Consider the following 15,258-nt stretch of genomic DNA (forward strand, 5'->3'; position numbering starts at 1 on the left):
AGAGATTCTTTCATCCCGTGTGTAGATTCCATAAATAAAACTTAACCTCTGTTTCATAACTTTCATTTGCAGTTTAGCCTGCTAAAGCAGAGTGCTGGTTTAAGATTTGTTTCTCAAAACATAGCTCTCCAACTTCAAAACTATTTCATGAAGACTGGCCCACCTAGGGGCCCCTGCAGCCAGGCAGGCAGCCTTAAGCTACCTCTCGTTTCCAAAGTGCTGAATAACCATCTTCTGCTAAGGCCTAGCCTGCACTGCAGCCAAGGGAGCCCAGTCTGGGACCTGCTCAGTTCCCATCTCCACCTTTCCAACAGCTGTCTTACTCAAATTGTGCTTCCCTGGGCCTCTGGCAGACACACCCCTTCTATACCAGATTTGTTTTTTCCAGTTATGCTTGCTTAGATCAGGATCCTGCCAGCTGTGCCAGATGTTACAGGAGAAGGCGATGTGACTGTGTCCCCCATGCTGATGTTGGGAAGGGTGCTCCAAATGTTCCCTGTGCAAGGGCAGGGGAAAAAGGGCTCGGTCAAGAAAGGGCCAGGTACCAGAAGCTGCTCACAAGTGTGGTGGGAGCAGTTGGCTTGCTGTCCTGCTCCAAATGACAGGAATCTCTCCCAGTCAGCCCCAGTGACATCATTCACATCGTACCTCCCCTTTCTGCTCCCGGGCTCCCACACTTTCGCACCCTCACATCCTCGTCAAGCAGCCGTCAGCTCCCATTTCACTCTTTCCGTTTCTGGCCCTGGTTTTGGTGTCATCCCCCTTCAGTGTTTATGACCATTGCCTTGGTGACTCCCCTTAGTCAGCAACCCACAGAGCTTCTATCTCCTATTGTGTTCTCCCCAAGGCCTGGCAGTTTCTCACACCTGGCATCGTGTCAGCGCAGCGCTAACTTGGGGTTAGCAGCCCCCTGGTTATCCCCTTCCCTTGAGTATCAGGGAGGGCTGGCAGGTTCCCACATTGCTATCCTGGTAAGGGCATATATGACCCAACCATGACATTAATATCCAGAATATTTTACAGTTCCTTGCATTGCTGCCCTTTCAGTACAGCCCTAGAGCCAGGCTAGGCCATTATTCACCAACCTTAATAGTCTATAGAGAAGCAGATGAATGCAATGCACATAGTGGAATCTTCTGTTTGTACCCTGCTCACCCAGCTACACATCATCACTGCGGGACTGCCTGAACAAGAAGAGTCTTGACTGACAAAGGGAAACTGGAACATTTGCTGCTCAGATATGTTCAAACATTACACACAGGATCATGTATCCAAGGATGGTCTCCAGCTGGGGATAAAGTGCTATAAACATCTGGTGGTAGGCTATTCTGCTAGGCCTGGATAGTCTTGGTAACTAACTGTACATAACCCTATACAGAATATATATACATGCTCAAAATATCAATTTTCTAAAGTAGAATAGTATGAAAGACTTCCAAATGCTAGGAACAAATGCATGCAGTTATTAAGAATTTCATTCTACTGAGCACTAAAATACAGCTGTGATAGCACTACAGGACAGAGCATGGTATCAGGCCACACAGACCACACTTTGCTGTATAAGGCTGACTCCTACTTCAGAAATCCTCCTCCTTCCCAGTGACAGTAACTTTGTCACTGTCTGTCTTCTAAGAAGAGAGGGGAAAAAACATAGATCACCTCTTAACTGGATCATCCACCCAGTTTGTAGTAACTTTGGTAAGTAAGAAGTTTTTAAAACATGAATTCCTTGACTGAAAATGGAGATGTCTATAAATAAGCACAAAAGCGAGCAATCTTAGTAAGTCACTAAATCTAGCTATTAAACCTGAAAGCTGTTTGTGTGAAAGGCTAATGAACACAACTAAGATTTATTTAAAAATCTTTAAAGTATCTCACTTATTAATTCACAGAGAATATTTCCAAAGTTAGATTTTACTTGGACTGTGTTACCTTAAGAGATGCAAGAATTCTGCTATGTGCTGTAAGTAGCCTGGATAGTAACAAAACTGGGAACCGTGTGGAAGTTTACATGGTTAAAGTCATCATCACAAGCTGGCTGAACGTGGTACTTCTGCTGAGACTCCCTCCAAGAATAACGTTGTGATGGCAACTCAACAGCACTTGAAATTCCCAAGACTAACTAGACATCTTCCAAGTGTTTAACATCAGTGCAAAAGACAAGTACCTTGTACTCCACTTTGTTAAAATTACCTGTGTAAATTTTATATATATAATAGGGGAGCTACCTATTATATATATATATCTATACAAACAGTTAAATGTAGACAGATCTTTTTTATTGGAGAAGAGACTATTTTCAAGATGCAAAATATACTTTATCAAAGCAAATTAAAAAAAACCTTTACATTAAAGCCCCACCAGATATCTTCAACACAAGTTTCCTGTAAAGTATCCTAGAACCTCTACCAACACCAAAGTTTCCTACAAAACTTCAGTTTCTAGCAAGTCCAATCCCGCAAGAGTACACTCCTTATGGATCCAAAAGGGTTAAATATATACAGACAGTGAGATATCCACAGAAGCATTCTCCTTCTTGCTGAATAAATACATTTTCAAAGAAAACATTCTTCACCAACAATACATGGCACACATAATAATGTCTTTTCAGATTATTTGTCGGAAATAAACTGCTATCATGCTGTCAGGCAAGAAAGTTACAATACTGTTGTCCCCTCTGTATGTCTAAATATATGCTAAGAAAAATCAATTGTTCCTCCCAGTACCGAATGGGAAGTATTCAGGGAATTCATGAATAATTTTTAGTGCTTCATTGTAGAGCTCCAGATCTGAAACAGGGCAAAGAAAATGGTTATGATGCAGAAGCTAAACTCCCCACAAGCAAATTACATCATTAAAGCACTGCTTGTTTTAAAGCAGTACAGCTGAGTGTTCCCAATCCCCCTCATCCTCCTCCTCTGTTTTCCCAAGGCAGCCACACCCTCATTGCTTCCAATCTGGATGGTTATTTTGGGCCTGCTAGCTGCACAATCACACAGGTCCAACGCAAGGCAAGAACCACAAGGCTAGGATTGGAACAGTCACCAGACCATGACCTAGACTGGCTCCAACTTCCAGTCAGTCCCTACAGTTTGAAAGCAAACCAGTATCTTTTGTACACAACTTTTCCCATGGCACTCTGCTTTTCTACATTCCACTCCATGTCTGTCTGGCAGCTTGAGGAAAGACCTTGTCCTTAAGAAAAGATTACCAATCAGGCTCTCCATTCTTAGTTATTGAAGAGTTCAGAACACAAAATGAATTTGTTATAATGTATATTTCTTACTTACCAAATGGACTTTTATCTTCTCTGAACTGGACGTATGACATGCACATGATGGTTGCCTGATTTGTTACTCTTCCCACTACTTCAAGAACTCCTGAGATCTCTTCATCTAGCTACAAAGCATACCAAATACAAAATTAGTATCACCAAGTTAGCTGCCATCTCTATTGCATAGCACTTAAGCTAGGAACTTTGCATAACTGACGGTTTGTTCATGACAACAGATTCTGTTCCATGTCAAACAATACAGTACTACTGAACACCCCTGTCCCCCACCTCAAAAAAACTCCGCAAAAGCCCTGAGCCACTTGAATTTACAGGTTTTGTAACAGCCAATTCACTACCAACACACAAAAAAAAATAAACAAGAAGAAGCATCAGAGGGAAGATGCCAGTTTATAAGTATATAAAACTGTGTCATTTAATCACTGAACAGAGACTAAACTAGGACACAGTGCACAGAAGAATCCAGATTTTAATGCACTGCATTCAAACCTGAGTAAATTACAGAACTCTGTTAAGAGCTAAGTAGGTATCACACATGCCAGAGAGCAGTTCCAACATTCCAGATTCAGGAGGTATAATCAGGAATTATTTCTTAGGTAATCTGTCTGTAAGTGTTCAGAATACAAAGACACTGACAACAACAAGCCTTTGGTTGAACAAGAGAAAAAAAAAGGCAAACAATTTTATCTTACTCCACAAATCATAGAGCTTGAACATGCTTTCTTTCTTTTTTAAGATATCATTTTAAGAGTGCAGTACTACTTCAATAATGTTCTTCCAACATCTAACCCTTAACATTCTAGCAAGTTTCCTGGAACAGAGCAATAGATTTCCTCACCACAAAATTTTGCATTTCTCCATTGAAAGAGCTACACACAAGCAAACAAAGCAGGGCAAAAGTTAGAAAAGCACTTTGATTAGCTGATCTAGAAGTTCCTCCATTTACATCAGGCAAACCACAGGGATAAAGCTGGAACATTTTTCCTGCACACACCAGCTTCTCCTCCCTTACATATCAATAGAGACTGCAAAGTGACCAACGTTACAGTTATGCATTTATGAAATTCAACCATTTACTCTATTATGGAAAGTTGTGGAATTGTTGGTCAGATGCTGACATCTTAAGCTTTGACAGCCCAAGGCAGGAACCTTTTCATGAGCTCAAGAGTTAAGGTACAAGCAGAACTTGTAGGAGACATTTTCTTGCAGTTTGAAGATGAAGTCAGCAAGCTTCACACTTACAAAACAAAACTCTGCAAGATCAAACTGCATTTTCAGTCAACAAGGTGAGACTCCTGTCTGTGAAGTCAGAGAATATCATGTGCAAGTATTTTACATGAAAATGGCCAGATTTCTCAGTTTAACAACTCATTTCAAGAAAAAGATGGAGGAAAGACTACACATATGCTCAGTTAAGCTATAAACCTACACATAAACTCAGTTAAGCATTCACCATCACAATGAAAGTAATCCTTTAATTACAACATTTCTTAAAGAAAAAAAAACCAAAACATAAAGACAGAAGAGAATGCCAGGGTATTATTCCCTTGGTGATACGTGATAAAAAGGGAAGCAACATTTCTATGCAGTAGATATTAGCATATCCCATACCCATTACAGTAATCACTAGATTATTTTTTTTTTAAGAAAAAATGCTTCAAGCTAACTATGACGTTTACTGGAATGCTATGACAAGTGTTCTAAGAGTATAGAGAAATGTCAACTCAAAAGACTCTCGAAAATATCATATTCTCGGATTTTTTGGGTTATCTTCACAAAATATTCTGTTAGGCTTACAAAGGCAATAAATAAGGGAGAAAAAAGTGAAAGGAAATAGAGCTAATACATGCAGTGGACTATATTACACTGTAAGCAACACAGAAGACAAAGCAGCCAAACAGGGATAAAGAATGAGTTCTCTCTCTTAACACCAGCTGAAAATTGACGAAGAGCAAGGCAGTTCATGAATATGAAGACTGCAAGTCCGATGGAAAGTGTAAGAAGCAGCAATGAAACACAGATGGAAAAGGGAGAAACCAGGGATTATTTTTTTTTCCTGCCTGAGAACTCTATACATGCAAGGCATGCACAGGTTTCAGAAAGGACAAAACCTCCGATATCCACAAGAGGCAACATCAAGTATTTCCAAAGTATTCCTTAACTTACAGGTTCGCTCAGCTCCACAGTCGCATGTTTTCCTTCTCCATCCGAAAGCACTAAAAGCTTCCCAGTAGGATGAATCTACAAAAGACATCAGGTTTGTGCGCTCCCAAGGCGGCTGCCAGCGTCACAGGCTGCACCGCCTCAACCAGAACGGCGCCGGGGGCCTTCCTCCGAAAGATCCGACCGTTACGGCCACCTCCCGCCCTACCCCGGGCCCGTCCGGAGCCGCCCGCCTCCCTCAGGCCAGGCGACAGACACCTCAAGGCCCCGGCCCAGGGCAAGGCCCTGCCCAAGGCGACAGGGCAGCTACCGCCCCCCCCCGCTCCCTGTGTCCCCGCGGCACGGCCCAAAGGGGCGGGAGCCGACCGCCGAGCAGCTCACGGACCTTCTCGACGCGGCCCACGAAGCAGACGGGCTGCCCGATGCGCTGCGCCAGGTGGCCGGTGGCGATGCGCGGCCGCGGCACCTCATGAACGTCCCCCATCGCGGCGCGATTTCCCGCCCTTTGCCGAGGGGCGGAGCGACGTTGCCGCTGGCAACAGGGGGACCCGGGGGGGCGGGACTTCCTCTTTTCCTGACGCGACCCGGAAGTGGAGGCGGAGGTTGGTTGAGCGGCGGCGGTAACGGGCTGTCGGGCCGGGGGGTGACGGTGGGGCGAGTTGTCGCTTGCTGCCGCGGCGGGGAGGCCGGCGGGGGGCCGAGCCCCGGGGAAGCCCGGTTACCGGGCTTCCCCGGGGCTCGGCCCCCCGCCGGCCTCCCCGCCGCGGCCCGACCTGCCCCTTCCCCGTTATTTACTCCTTTTCCCTTAAATTACCCCATATTTTCCCTCCCTAACGGCCGTTTTGCCTCTTCCTTTAGATCCTGACTCCCCTCAGGTCACCGTTGCCCAAGCCAAGCATTCCCGTCACCGGTCTGTTAACCCGGTGTTTTACAGGCCGTAGTAGATACTCAGAACGCTGAGTGTTACAGCTGCGATACCCAACGCGTTTCCACAGACACAAGTATAGATTGGGAAAAAAGTGGCTGGGGAGCAACCCTGCAGAAAGGGACTTGGGGGTGCTGGTTGACAGTAGGCTTAATGAAAGGAGGCATTCAGGAGGTCAAACCGCATCCTGGGGTGCATCAAACACAGTATGTAACCCAGTCGATCAAAACTGGTGATTATCCTGCTGTATGCAGTGTTGGTGTATCCTCACCTGTACGGTGTGGAGTTCTATGCACTGCAGTTACATCCAGAGGAGGGTATGGAAGCTGGTGAAAGGGCTGGAAGGAATGTCCTAAGAGGAGCGGCTGAGCACTTAGGGCTTGTCTAGTTTGGAGAAAAGGAGGCTGAGGGGTGACCTCGTTGCTCTCTACAGCTTCCAGAGGATGGGAAGAAGAGAGGGGGGCGCTGAGCTCTTCTCCCTCATATCCAGTGACGGGATGCATGGGAACAGCTCAAAGCTGCACCAGGAGAAGGTTTAAACTGGGCATTAGGAAGCATTTCTTTACCAAGAGGGTACTAAAACACTGGAACAGGCTTCCTGGAGAGGTGGTCAAGGTGCCAAGCCTGTCAGTGTTTAAGAGGCATTTGGACATGCCCTTAATAACGTGCTTTAACTTTTGGTCAGCCTTGAAGTGGTCAGGCAATTGGACTAGATGATCATTGTAGGTCCCTTCCAACTGAACTATTATGTTCTATTCTATTAATTTCATTTCATTTGACCATTAAATAGCTTATGCTTGATCCCCAGAATGAGAGCAACTGATGGACGTTAAGACAGAGCCAGCTTCTGAATGTGGCACTCTCACTATATGTCTTGCCTTTTTCCTTGTGTTTTCCCCAACTGTCCCTTGCATGGAGAGACTCCTCCGCATTGCTCTTGCAGCAAAGCCAGCTGACGGTATCCTGGGCTGCATTTGACCTAGCGTTGCTAGCAGGTTGACGGAGGTGATCCTTCCCCTCTACTCAGCACAGGTGAGGCTGCACCTGGAGCACTGGGTCTAAGTTCTGGGTACAAGAGAGACATGGACATACTGGAGAGAGTCCAGCGAAGGGCCACAATGAAGATTAAGGCTCTGAACCATTTTACATATGAGGAAAGACTTGAGAGAGCTGGGACTGCTGAGCCGAGAGAAGAGAAGGCTCGGGGGATCTTATAATGAATATAAATACCTGAAAGGAGGGCACAAAGAGGATGAAGCCAGGCTTTTTTCAGTGAGCCCAGCGACAGGACCAGAGACAGTGGGCACAAACTGAAACACAGGAGTTTACCTCTGAACATCAGGGAACACTTTTTTTGCTGTGAGAGTGACTGAGCATTAGCACAGGCTGGCCAGGGAGGTTGTCTGGACGTGGTCCTGGGCAGTCAGCTCTAGGTGGCCCTGCTTAAGCAGGGGGTTGGACAAGATGACCTCCGGAGATCCCTTCCAACCTCACCCATCCTGTGGTTCTGTGATTTCCTTTCTATTTCCAGGACTGTTTTTTCAGGAAATACTTGAGAAAATCTAACTGCTCCAGCTTAAAAGGGCAATCCCAAAATTGCCTCGGTGCTGGCTGTCTCTTCTAACCAGCTGTGGGTTAGTTCAGTTTGCTAACCAGCACAAAGTGGTTTTTGTTAGCTGGCCGGGTTAGTGTTGTGATGACTCAGCAAGCTGAGCCAGCTTGCCAAGGAAGCAAGCTGCTGCCAGCAGCTGTGCAAAACCAGCATGTTGCCAGGAAGAGGAGTGCTCTGGGGTTATGTCTTTGCTGGTATCTAGCTGGTAGTCATCTCCACAGTGTCACTATGCCATTCACCTTTTCAGTTGTTTATTTGCAAGAGAATATTGCCATCTTTCTAGTATATCTTCAGAGATTTTAAAGGAGATGTCTCATAATGTAACTGTTGGAGTAAGGTGCAGTGCTGGCTGCTCCAGAGTGGCTCTTCTAGAGCTATTTGTCTGCCACATCCGAAGGGTCAGCTGTTAGAAAAACACAACTGAAGACATGCTTACAAATAAGTGTTTGTATCATGCTTAGCAGCTGTTGAAGGTTTGCAGTCAAGAGAACTGTTTGCAAGGAAAGAAGTAGGTTCCAGCCTACTGAGTATTTGATCTAATAAACATCTAGCTTTCTATTTTAGCATTTTCCATCTTCTTCAGGGTTTTAAGTGTTGACATCTTTTTGAGTACTGTTATTTCACTCCTGGCTTTGCCCTTCTCACCTATGCTTTTATTGTCCTACTTGATTGTGGTGGATTTTTCATGATTCAACATCTGTGAGTGTTTTTTATACTGTGGTGATTTGGATTGCATAGTTCTTGGTACGTCTGCTTCCCTTAAACTTTATGAAAACTTTAAAAATAAATATTCACATTTTATGTAAGTAAAAAAGCCTTTGATAGTGTTTTGTTATATGTATATGCCTTTTTTGTACTTGTGTTTCTCGTGACTCTTCTGTTTTCAAGAAGCACAATCTAAGGGAATATGACTAATGTTAATGCCAGATGAAAGAAATGCTATGTTGGGGTTTTTTTCCTTCACATAGTAACTTAGACTAGGCCAAAAGCTTTTAAACTGTTCTTTTGGTGTCACACAAAAGTCTTTTCAACATGTATGTTCTTGACTCTTAAATTGGTTGTTTTCATGTCATAAGCAGGGCTGTACAGGGCTGTAACCATCTTTCTCTTATTCTGATTGCTACCTTATTGGTGAATCACAGCAGATGCTAATATGGAAGGGAGAACTGCTCTGATGCTCTGTTTTTTCCTTCCATAGATTATATGGGTGAAACTGCTAGATGTGAAATTATTCTGCTTTTTTATTTAAGGTTGGTTTTATATCTTGTTCTGACCTTATTTCATTAAGTATGTAATTACCGGCAGTGCCACTGCAATTCTGTTTTGCTGTATTCCTGGGGATCCTCTCTTTATCTTAGTCTGCGTCTTTGGTGTTTTTAATATTAAATTACCTTTCTCCTCCTGTCACTTGTGAACATGCAGAAAAAAGCTGAAAACTAATGCTAAATATGCCAGGATCTTTATTGTATAGAAAAATTTTATTGGATTTAAAGTATTGGTTTGGCTCAAAGGTCACCCATACTTCTGTCAAAGGAGACTGACAAAATGCAGGAGGAATACATTAACCTCTTTGTGCAGCTCTGTAACTCATCTTTGTCCAATACCACGAATGTTCTCGGAGTCTTACAGAAAGACAAAATATTTTTTGCATCCTCACAGAACTGCTGTAGTTCAGTTTATTACTTGCTAATGACTGAAGCAGTGCCAAAAGCATTATTCTTAACTATGGGCAGTTGGGATTGGAGAAAGGAAAAAATTGTGTTCGCTTTTTGGTGAGGTGGAAACATGAGAAGGGAATTGCATATTCCTACCAAGGGAGATTTTTATCTTTAGGCAGTGAATTCAATTTCAGGTCTCCTATAGAAATAAAATTAATCCCATCTGGAAGGGAAAAGTGCTGTGCTGTATAGGAGAAATTACGGCAGGAACGTGCTACTATCTCTGAATGGTGGGTGTATTTTCTGTGATTTTGTGCTGACAGCTTTTAAAAAAACCCACACAACGAAGTGCTTTTTTCTCTAGTCTGTGTGACCATGCATCCAGGTCCACAAACTTCAAATTTAATTTTTACTCTGAAATGAAACTTGTGTGGAAACTGGTTGTTCTCAGCTTGCGTTAACTGAAACCTCATCTTATCTACAAGTAGTAAAACTCCAGCCTGATTCTGCAAATGCTTAAACTGTGTTCTTATCTTCACGAGCACGAGTGTTTCCATTCAGCTCTGTGTTTCTTTGTTGGACAGGGGCTTTGTTCTGTTTTTAACATGTAATTCAAGAAATTTAGTGGTTGCATTTCCCGTTGTTGGGGAGATTTATGTCTACTTTTGAAGTACCACAGTTGATAAAATTCTTAAGAAAGCAAATATCACAAATGTCCCAGCATTGCCTGTCTGCAGCTTCTCCTTTACCTATGCCATACTGTATACAGTTCTACTTTTTGTTTCTGTGCCCCACTTCTGTATTGTTAGTTGTTCTTTGTGATTTAGTTTAAACTTAATACTATGTTCAGCAACAGTACTGAAATCCTGTAAGTAGTAGTTGGTGAGCTCCGTCCTCCACATTAGTTACACAGACCTGAGATCTACAAGCACAAGTTTTGTTTCTAGGTGGTGAACACTCAAAGAAGGAAATGGCCTCACTAAGCATATTGGTCTTTTTAATATGTAGGTTCCTTACCACCTCCCCAACATTCACAATCACAAGATACAACCTACGCTATTTTCTTACTGTTGGACCAGTGGTTCTAACATTTTAAGAAGTTGAGGACTGAGCTTAGGGGATACTTTTTGTTAGCTTTGTTGTTCTGCTTCAAGCAAAAGTATGTGTGAGATTTTTTTGTTTTGTTTTCTGTTTGAGAAATATTGCTGGCAGTGGAATTAAGTTAAAGCTACTTCAGAAACTGAAAACTACAAAATAGAAATCAACCCTTATGTATGTCGATAAGATTATTTTTGGGGGTTTTAGAAAAAATTGGGATACTCAGGCTGCCTTCTGTCAATGAAAGGAAAAAATCTACTATGTGAAAGCGCTTGTAACATTCATTTGACTAGATCAGATTGTACTTACTGTTAATTTACTCTGAACTGAAATGTCTGTTGTCCTTTAAGGAGTGAGGTTTAGGTATGTTAAATATGCAGGATTTAAAAGATGACAAATGCATCGTTTCCTATACAACTCTTTTGTGCCACATACATACTGTTTAAGATGCTTTTCTTTGTGAAAAAGAGAAAGGAAGTGGAACGCTATGTGATAGAGCTGAAACCTGTACAATAATGCAGATCTCAAAGAGAAGAAAATGTGACTGGAGCAACAGCCAGTCTGGTATCTGAAGTGGTTTACTGGAATCTGAGCCTTTACCAAAGCTATCTGTAAAATTTTGCACATCAAGTTGATTTTGCTTCTTGTTGTTGCACACTTAGGATGAAGGTAAAATTGCATTTTAAACTGTTCCACAACTGCCTCTCCTTCATACATCATTGGAGCAGAAACCTGACTCTTGAGCATTACAGCACAGGTTTTTACCACTTGAGCTATGGGACTGACAAGCCTAATTGGTAGCAGGAGAAGACTTATTCCCTGAGGGCTGAAAAAGGAATATGCTGCTGGCGCCATGTGTTGAGCCTGGGTGTGGGGGAAGGTAAGGAATAAATGAGATAATTAGAAGTTTCTACTGCGTAATCTCTACGGAACTGGAAATATCAGTATTTCACATGGTAAGGTAGGAAAACAAGGAAAAAGGAATAAATTGCAGATAAGTAACATTTTTTTAAGTTTCTGCATACCTGGAATTGGATGGTTTGTTCTGTTCTTGTGTACATCAGTGTAGTTTATTTGGTCAATGGAAATTGTACTGTGTCAGCATAAGCAAGCAGTAGCTGGCCGGCCTGCGGGGTATTCAGTCTTTAAGTCTCAGGTATCAGGCCACAGTTTGAATCGCTGCTGCTTTTGCCATGTTCTATTTATATATTATTCCTGAAAGCTAGTGCTTACACTTCATATAGGACTTTCTGTGATCTGGAGTATAGAAGTGTTTGCTGTTGCTTCTGACAGCAGAGTGTGAGGCAGTTTATGTCTGGTGTATAGTCAGTGCTGATTGTGCAGTTAATTGCTACAGGTCTCTGGCTAGGGAAAAAAAAAATCCTGCTTATGCTACCATGAATATTTGGGTGGAAAGTGAGGGATTCTGGCAAATAATTAATCCAGGATTTTTATGTTTCTTTTTTTTTTTTTAATCCAAACACTACATAGTAGCATTCTTCTCTCTTTCCCACCTTCTAAAGATTCTTTGTTTTTAAACTTAGTGTGAAATAATGTTATTGAAACTTGACACTGTACACCTCTTTCTTTAGCCTGGACTCCTTTGTTTTATTGGAGGTGTATATAAGACATTGCTATTAGTTTGTCAGTCCCTTCTCCTTGAAATGTTGGCATCTGCAAAGTAAATCAGGATTCTGTCCCTCAAACTCTCCTTCAAACTTGAAATGACAGCGTTCCACTTTTCCCAATTTTATATTGGTATCTTAGCAGAGAAGATCTTTCTTTTTTAATACCTTTCTTTAAACCTTCCTGTTTGACACACGGTGTGTTTCAGCCAGACACCAGGCTGAACCATAGGTTGGTTGTTGTCCAGTGGTCCGAGTTCAGCCTTTGAGGGCTGGAGGTGAGCACACCTTCAAAGGCTTCTGCAGTGCCTCTTTCCTCTTCTTGTCCCAGCGCTATGGATAGAGCTGCTGTTCTGGAAGGAGGCTGGGGAGACTCTCAGTTGCTGCATTCAGTGGTGCCATTTAGGCAGAAAATAGAAGGCAAGTGGTGGTACGTTGGTAGTCCTCTCAATAACCTGAACCTGTGAATACATGCTTTGCATAGTTCTGTTGTTCTTCAAAAGAGTGATGCTTCCTTACAAAGCTTTTCTTATAACTTTTCTTGGAATAAGAGAAACTTTCTTGAGTCTACGTCTTAAAAGTTTAGAACAAATAGAGAATTTGCTTAGAAAAAGGTTTGCATAGAAAAATGTTTCAGGTTGTATCTGTGTTTATATATGTCAATTTTGTAAAAGCTGGACCAACTTTTGGCTGATGCTCATGAGGTTATTAATATGAATTTGTCCTTTTAAAGATATTCAGAATTGCCTTTATGTATTCTTCCAGTCTTGAGAGAGAAAAGATACTGAGTGTAATCTTTTGCAGTTAAATGTTTTTATCCCACTGCTTTCCGTGTTTTGTTTAAGCTGTTGTGAACTCTTGTCTGCTTTGGAAGATTCTTTTAATGAATCATTGTTATGAAAAAATTTCAACATATGATTTTGTTGTAGTTTCTTTTAAGGGAATCAGTGATCACTGTTAATCAAATACACCCAAGTGTTAATCAGTCTCTAAGACTGCAGACTGGAAAAATTAAAATAGATACGATGTTAATATTGTAGGGGTCGGTGGGTTGATCTTTTTAATTGGTGCACAGACACTTAAAACTAAAAAATCTCCTGTGAAATTTGCTTTATTCAAGTATTCCTGCATTATAAAGCTGCATTTTCTATAGGATCATGTTTTGGGCTTTGAAGTTTAGATGTTTTAGAACTAACTCTGATGAGAAAGTTTGTGTAACAACAATTCAAAGTAGCAGAAAAATATGAAAATGTGCAGGTTAAATATTGAAGGGAGTTTCCTTCTTTCACTTTCATTTAGAAAGGTTGTAGGGTTTTTTTTTTAATGGTTCCACTCCATTCATAACTTTATAGAAAAGCCTTTTATACTTTCTTTTTGCCTGTTGAAGTCAGTGGCTACATCAACAAGGTAATCTGTCTGACGGAAAAATGCCCGATATTTCAAATCAGGTAATAAAGATTAAACTGTAATATCATGTATGTAGCCTTTGGCATGGTGTGAACTTCTTATGATAAATTCTTTTACCTTTTATTTATTTAACATGTTTTGTCTTCATTTTAGATAACGACCTAGAAGAAAAAAAAAAAGAGGCTATGTTCAGTTTCTTCCGAAAAAGTCAAGATTCAAAGAAGGTTACAGTGCCAGAAAGAGAAGCAGATGGATTTGTTATTGTGGGTAAGTGGTGCTTCTGTATAAAGTGATTCTTATCATCTTTGAAATGTAAAAATTTCTTTGAGATACTTAGACCAAAGAGAAGCCATGATAAAAATTGTTCAGAATTCTTTCTTTTCGTGAAGGAGTTCATATTCCTAATCTCATCATTTGGACTAAATAGCTGAAATTTTATTTACATAGGTACAAACTCTTATTCAAGAGCATTGAAAATGCAGTTTCTTGTTTTCCTCTCAAATTGTGAGCAAGTAGAAGTTATGTCCTCACAAAACAAGAAAGCTTGAATTTGTGTCTTCTAGCTTTATGATTACATCTTGTGGGAAGAGAGAATCTTACTGCAGTTGTTAGAGGACTCTCTGTTTCAGGTTCCTTCCTTTTATTGTTACCCCTGCAGTCTTATATTAGAAGCCAAAAAGCACCAGTGTATTTCTAGTCATATGGCAAATGTCTATGTTCTGTCTCGGAGTCTGACTCTTGCTTAGTTTGGTGAAAATTAAACAGTTTAGGGTTTTCAAAGTCTTATTCAAAAACTAATCTGAAGTGTACTCACCTGTGAACTGGCTACATTTGCAGCTTTAATCAAGCTCTTTCACAGTCTTGTAGGATGGCTCAAGTATGCAGAAGATAAAGAATTTATTGCTGTCATGCTGTAACTGATCCTTTTCTTTTTCCTCTTCTGAAAATTTGTGTTTTCCTCCTTGTAAATCTGTCATCATCAATATTTAGCTTCCGCTGCTCTGATTTACTGACTTGTTCTTATCAGGAATCTTAGTGTTTCTATATTTAACTGTTACTTCTTGAGCATTTCCAAGTCACAAAAGCCTCTAGTTTATCAAAACCTAACAATACGAGAGACTATTGGAACTCTTTCTGAGGAGAACTTAATTATATTTTTTGTAATAGTTCTCTATTAAATCAGGTTTCACATCTGTGGCTCTGTGTTGTCATGTTTAATGGTTGCCTTCCACTAGATCTTGTTCATCTGCACTAGTTTTGATGGCTACATCAAATCACTCCAGCACCTGCATTGTGGAAGGGTCAAAGGAGACACATCATCATCCCAAAAAAGACTGGAGACCATTTAGGGTTTCACATTGTGTAATGGGAAGAGACTTCCGGACCCAAACATTACTTATGTTCCACAATTGTTGGTCCTGATTCTGGATTCAATTTAGCTTAATTCCTTTTTCCTGAAATGCTGTCAGTGCTATCTA

At 41.4% G+C, this 15,258-nt stretch overlaps 2 protein-coding genes across 3 annotated transcripts in view; one reads left to right on the forward strand and one right to left on the reverse strand.

The window, feature by feature from the left end:
- Positions 1-2,242: 2,242 nt before the first annotated feature.
- RPA3 (replication protein A3) lies at positions 2,243-5,979 on the reverse strand. Its single transcript, XM_074898015.1, has 4 exons — positions 5,841-5,979; positions 5,459-5,533; positions 3,291-3,399; positions 2,243-2,789 (listed from the first exon to the last, which is right to left on the reverse strand). Exons 1-4 carry the CDS (start codon positions 5,937-5,939, stop codon positions 2,707-2,709), a joined length of 366 nt encoding a protein of 121 aa, XP_074754116.1. The 5' UTR covers positions 5,940-5,979; the 3' UTR covers positions 2,243-2,706.
- Positions 5,980-6,039: 60 nt separating this feature from the next.
- The window catches only part of UMAD1 (UBAP1-MVB12-associated (UMA) domain containing 1), an 82,911-nt gene continuing 73,692 nt past the window's right edge, over positions 6,040-15,258 (forward strand). The window contains exons 1-2 of one of the 2 annotated variants that reach the window (XM_074898016.1): positions 6,040-6,057; positions 13,934-14,047. In XM_074898016.1, the coding sequence (XP_074754117.1) occupies positions 13,966-14,047 (82 nt within the window). In that variant the 5' untranslated portion in view covers positions 6,040-6,057; positions 13,934-13,965. Of the gene's footprint in view, positions 6,058-7,165; positions 7,413-13,933; positions 14,048-15,258 lie in introns of those variants that run through there. The other variant, XM_074898017.1, reaches the window with a different exon arrangement.

Source organism: Athene noctua, chromosome 2, assembly GCF_965140245.1.
Source record: "Athene noctua chromosome 2, bAthNoc1.hap1.1, whole genome shotgun sequence".
Classification (NCBI taxonomy): domain Eukaryota; kingdom Metazoa; phylum Chordata; class Aves; order Strigiformes; family Strigidae; genus Athene; species Athene noctua.

Coding starts and splice junctions, on each gene's coding strand:
- RPA3 (XM_074898015.1), bottom strand. CDS start 5,939: ATGGGGGACGTTCATGAGGTGCCGCGGCCGCGCATCGCCACCGGCCAC. Junction 5,534..5,840: donor TCGTGGGCCGCGTCGAGAAG/GTCCGTGAGCTG, acceptor TGTCTTTTGTAG/ATTCATCCTACTGGGAAGCT. Junction 3,400..5,458: donor CTGTGGAGCTGAGCGAACCT/GTAAGTTAAGGA, acceptor TATGCTTTGTAG/CTAGATGAAGAGATCTCAGG.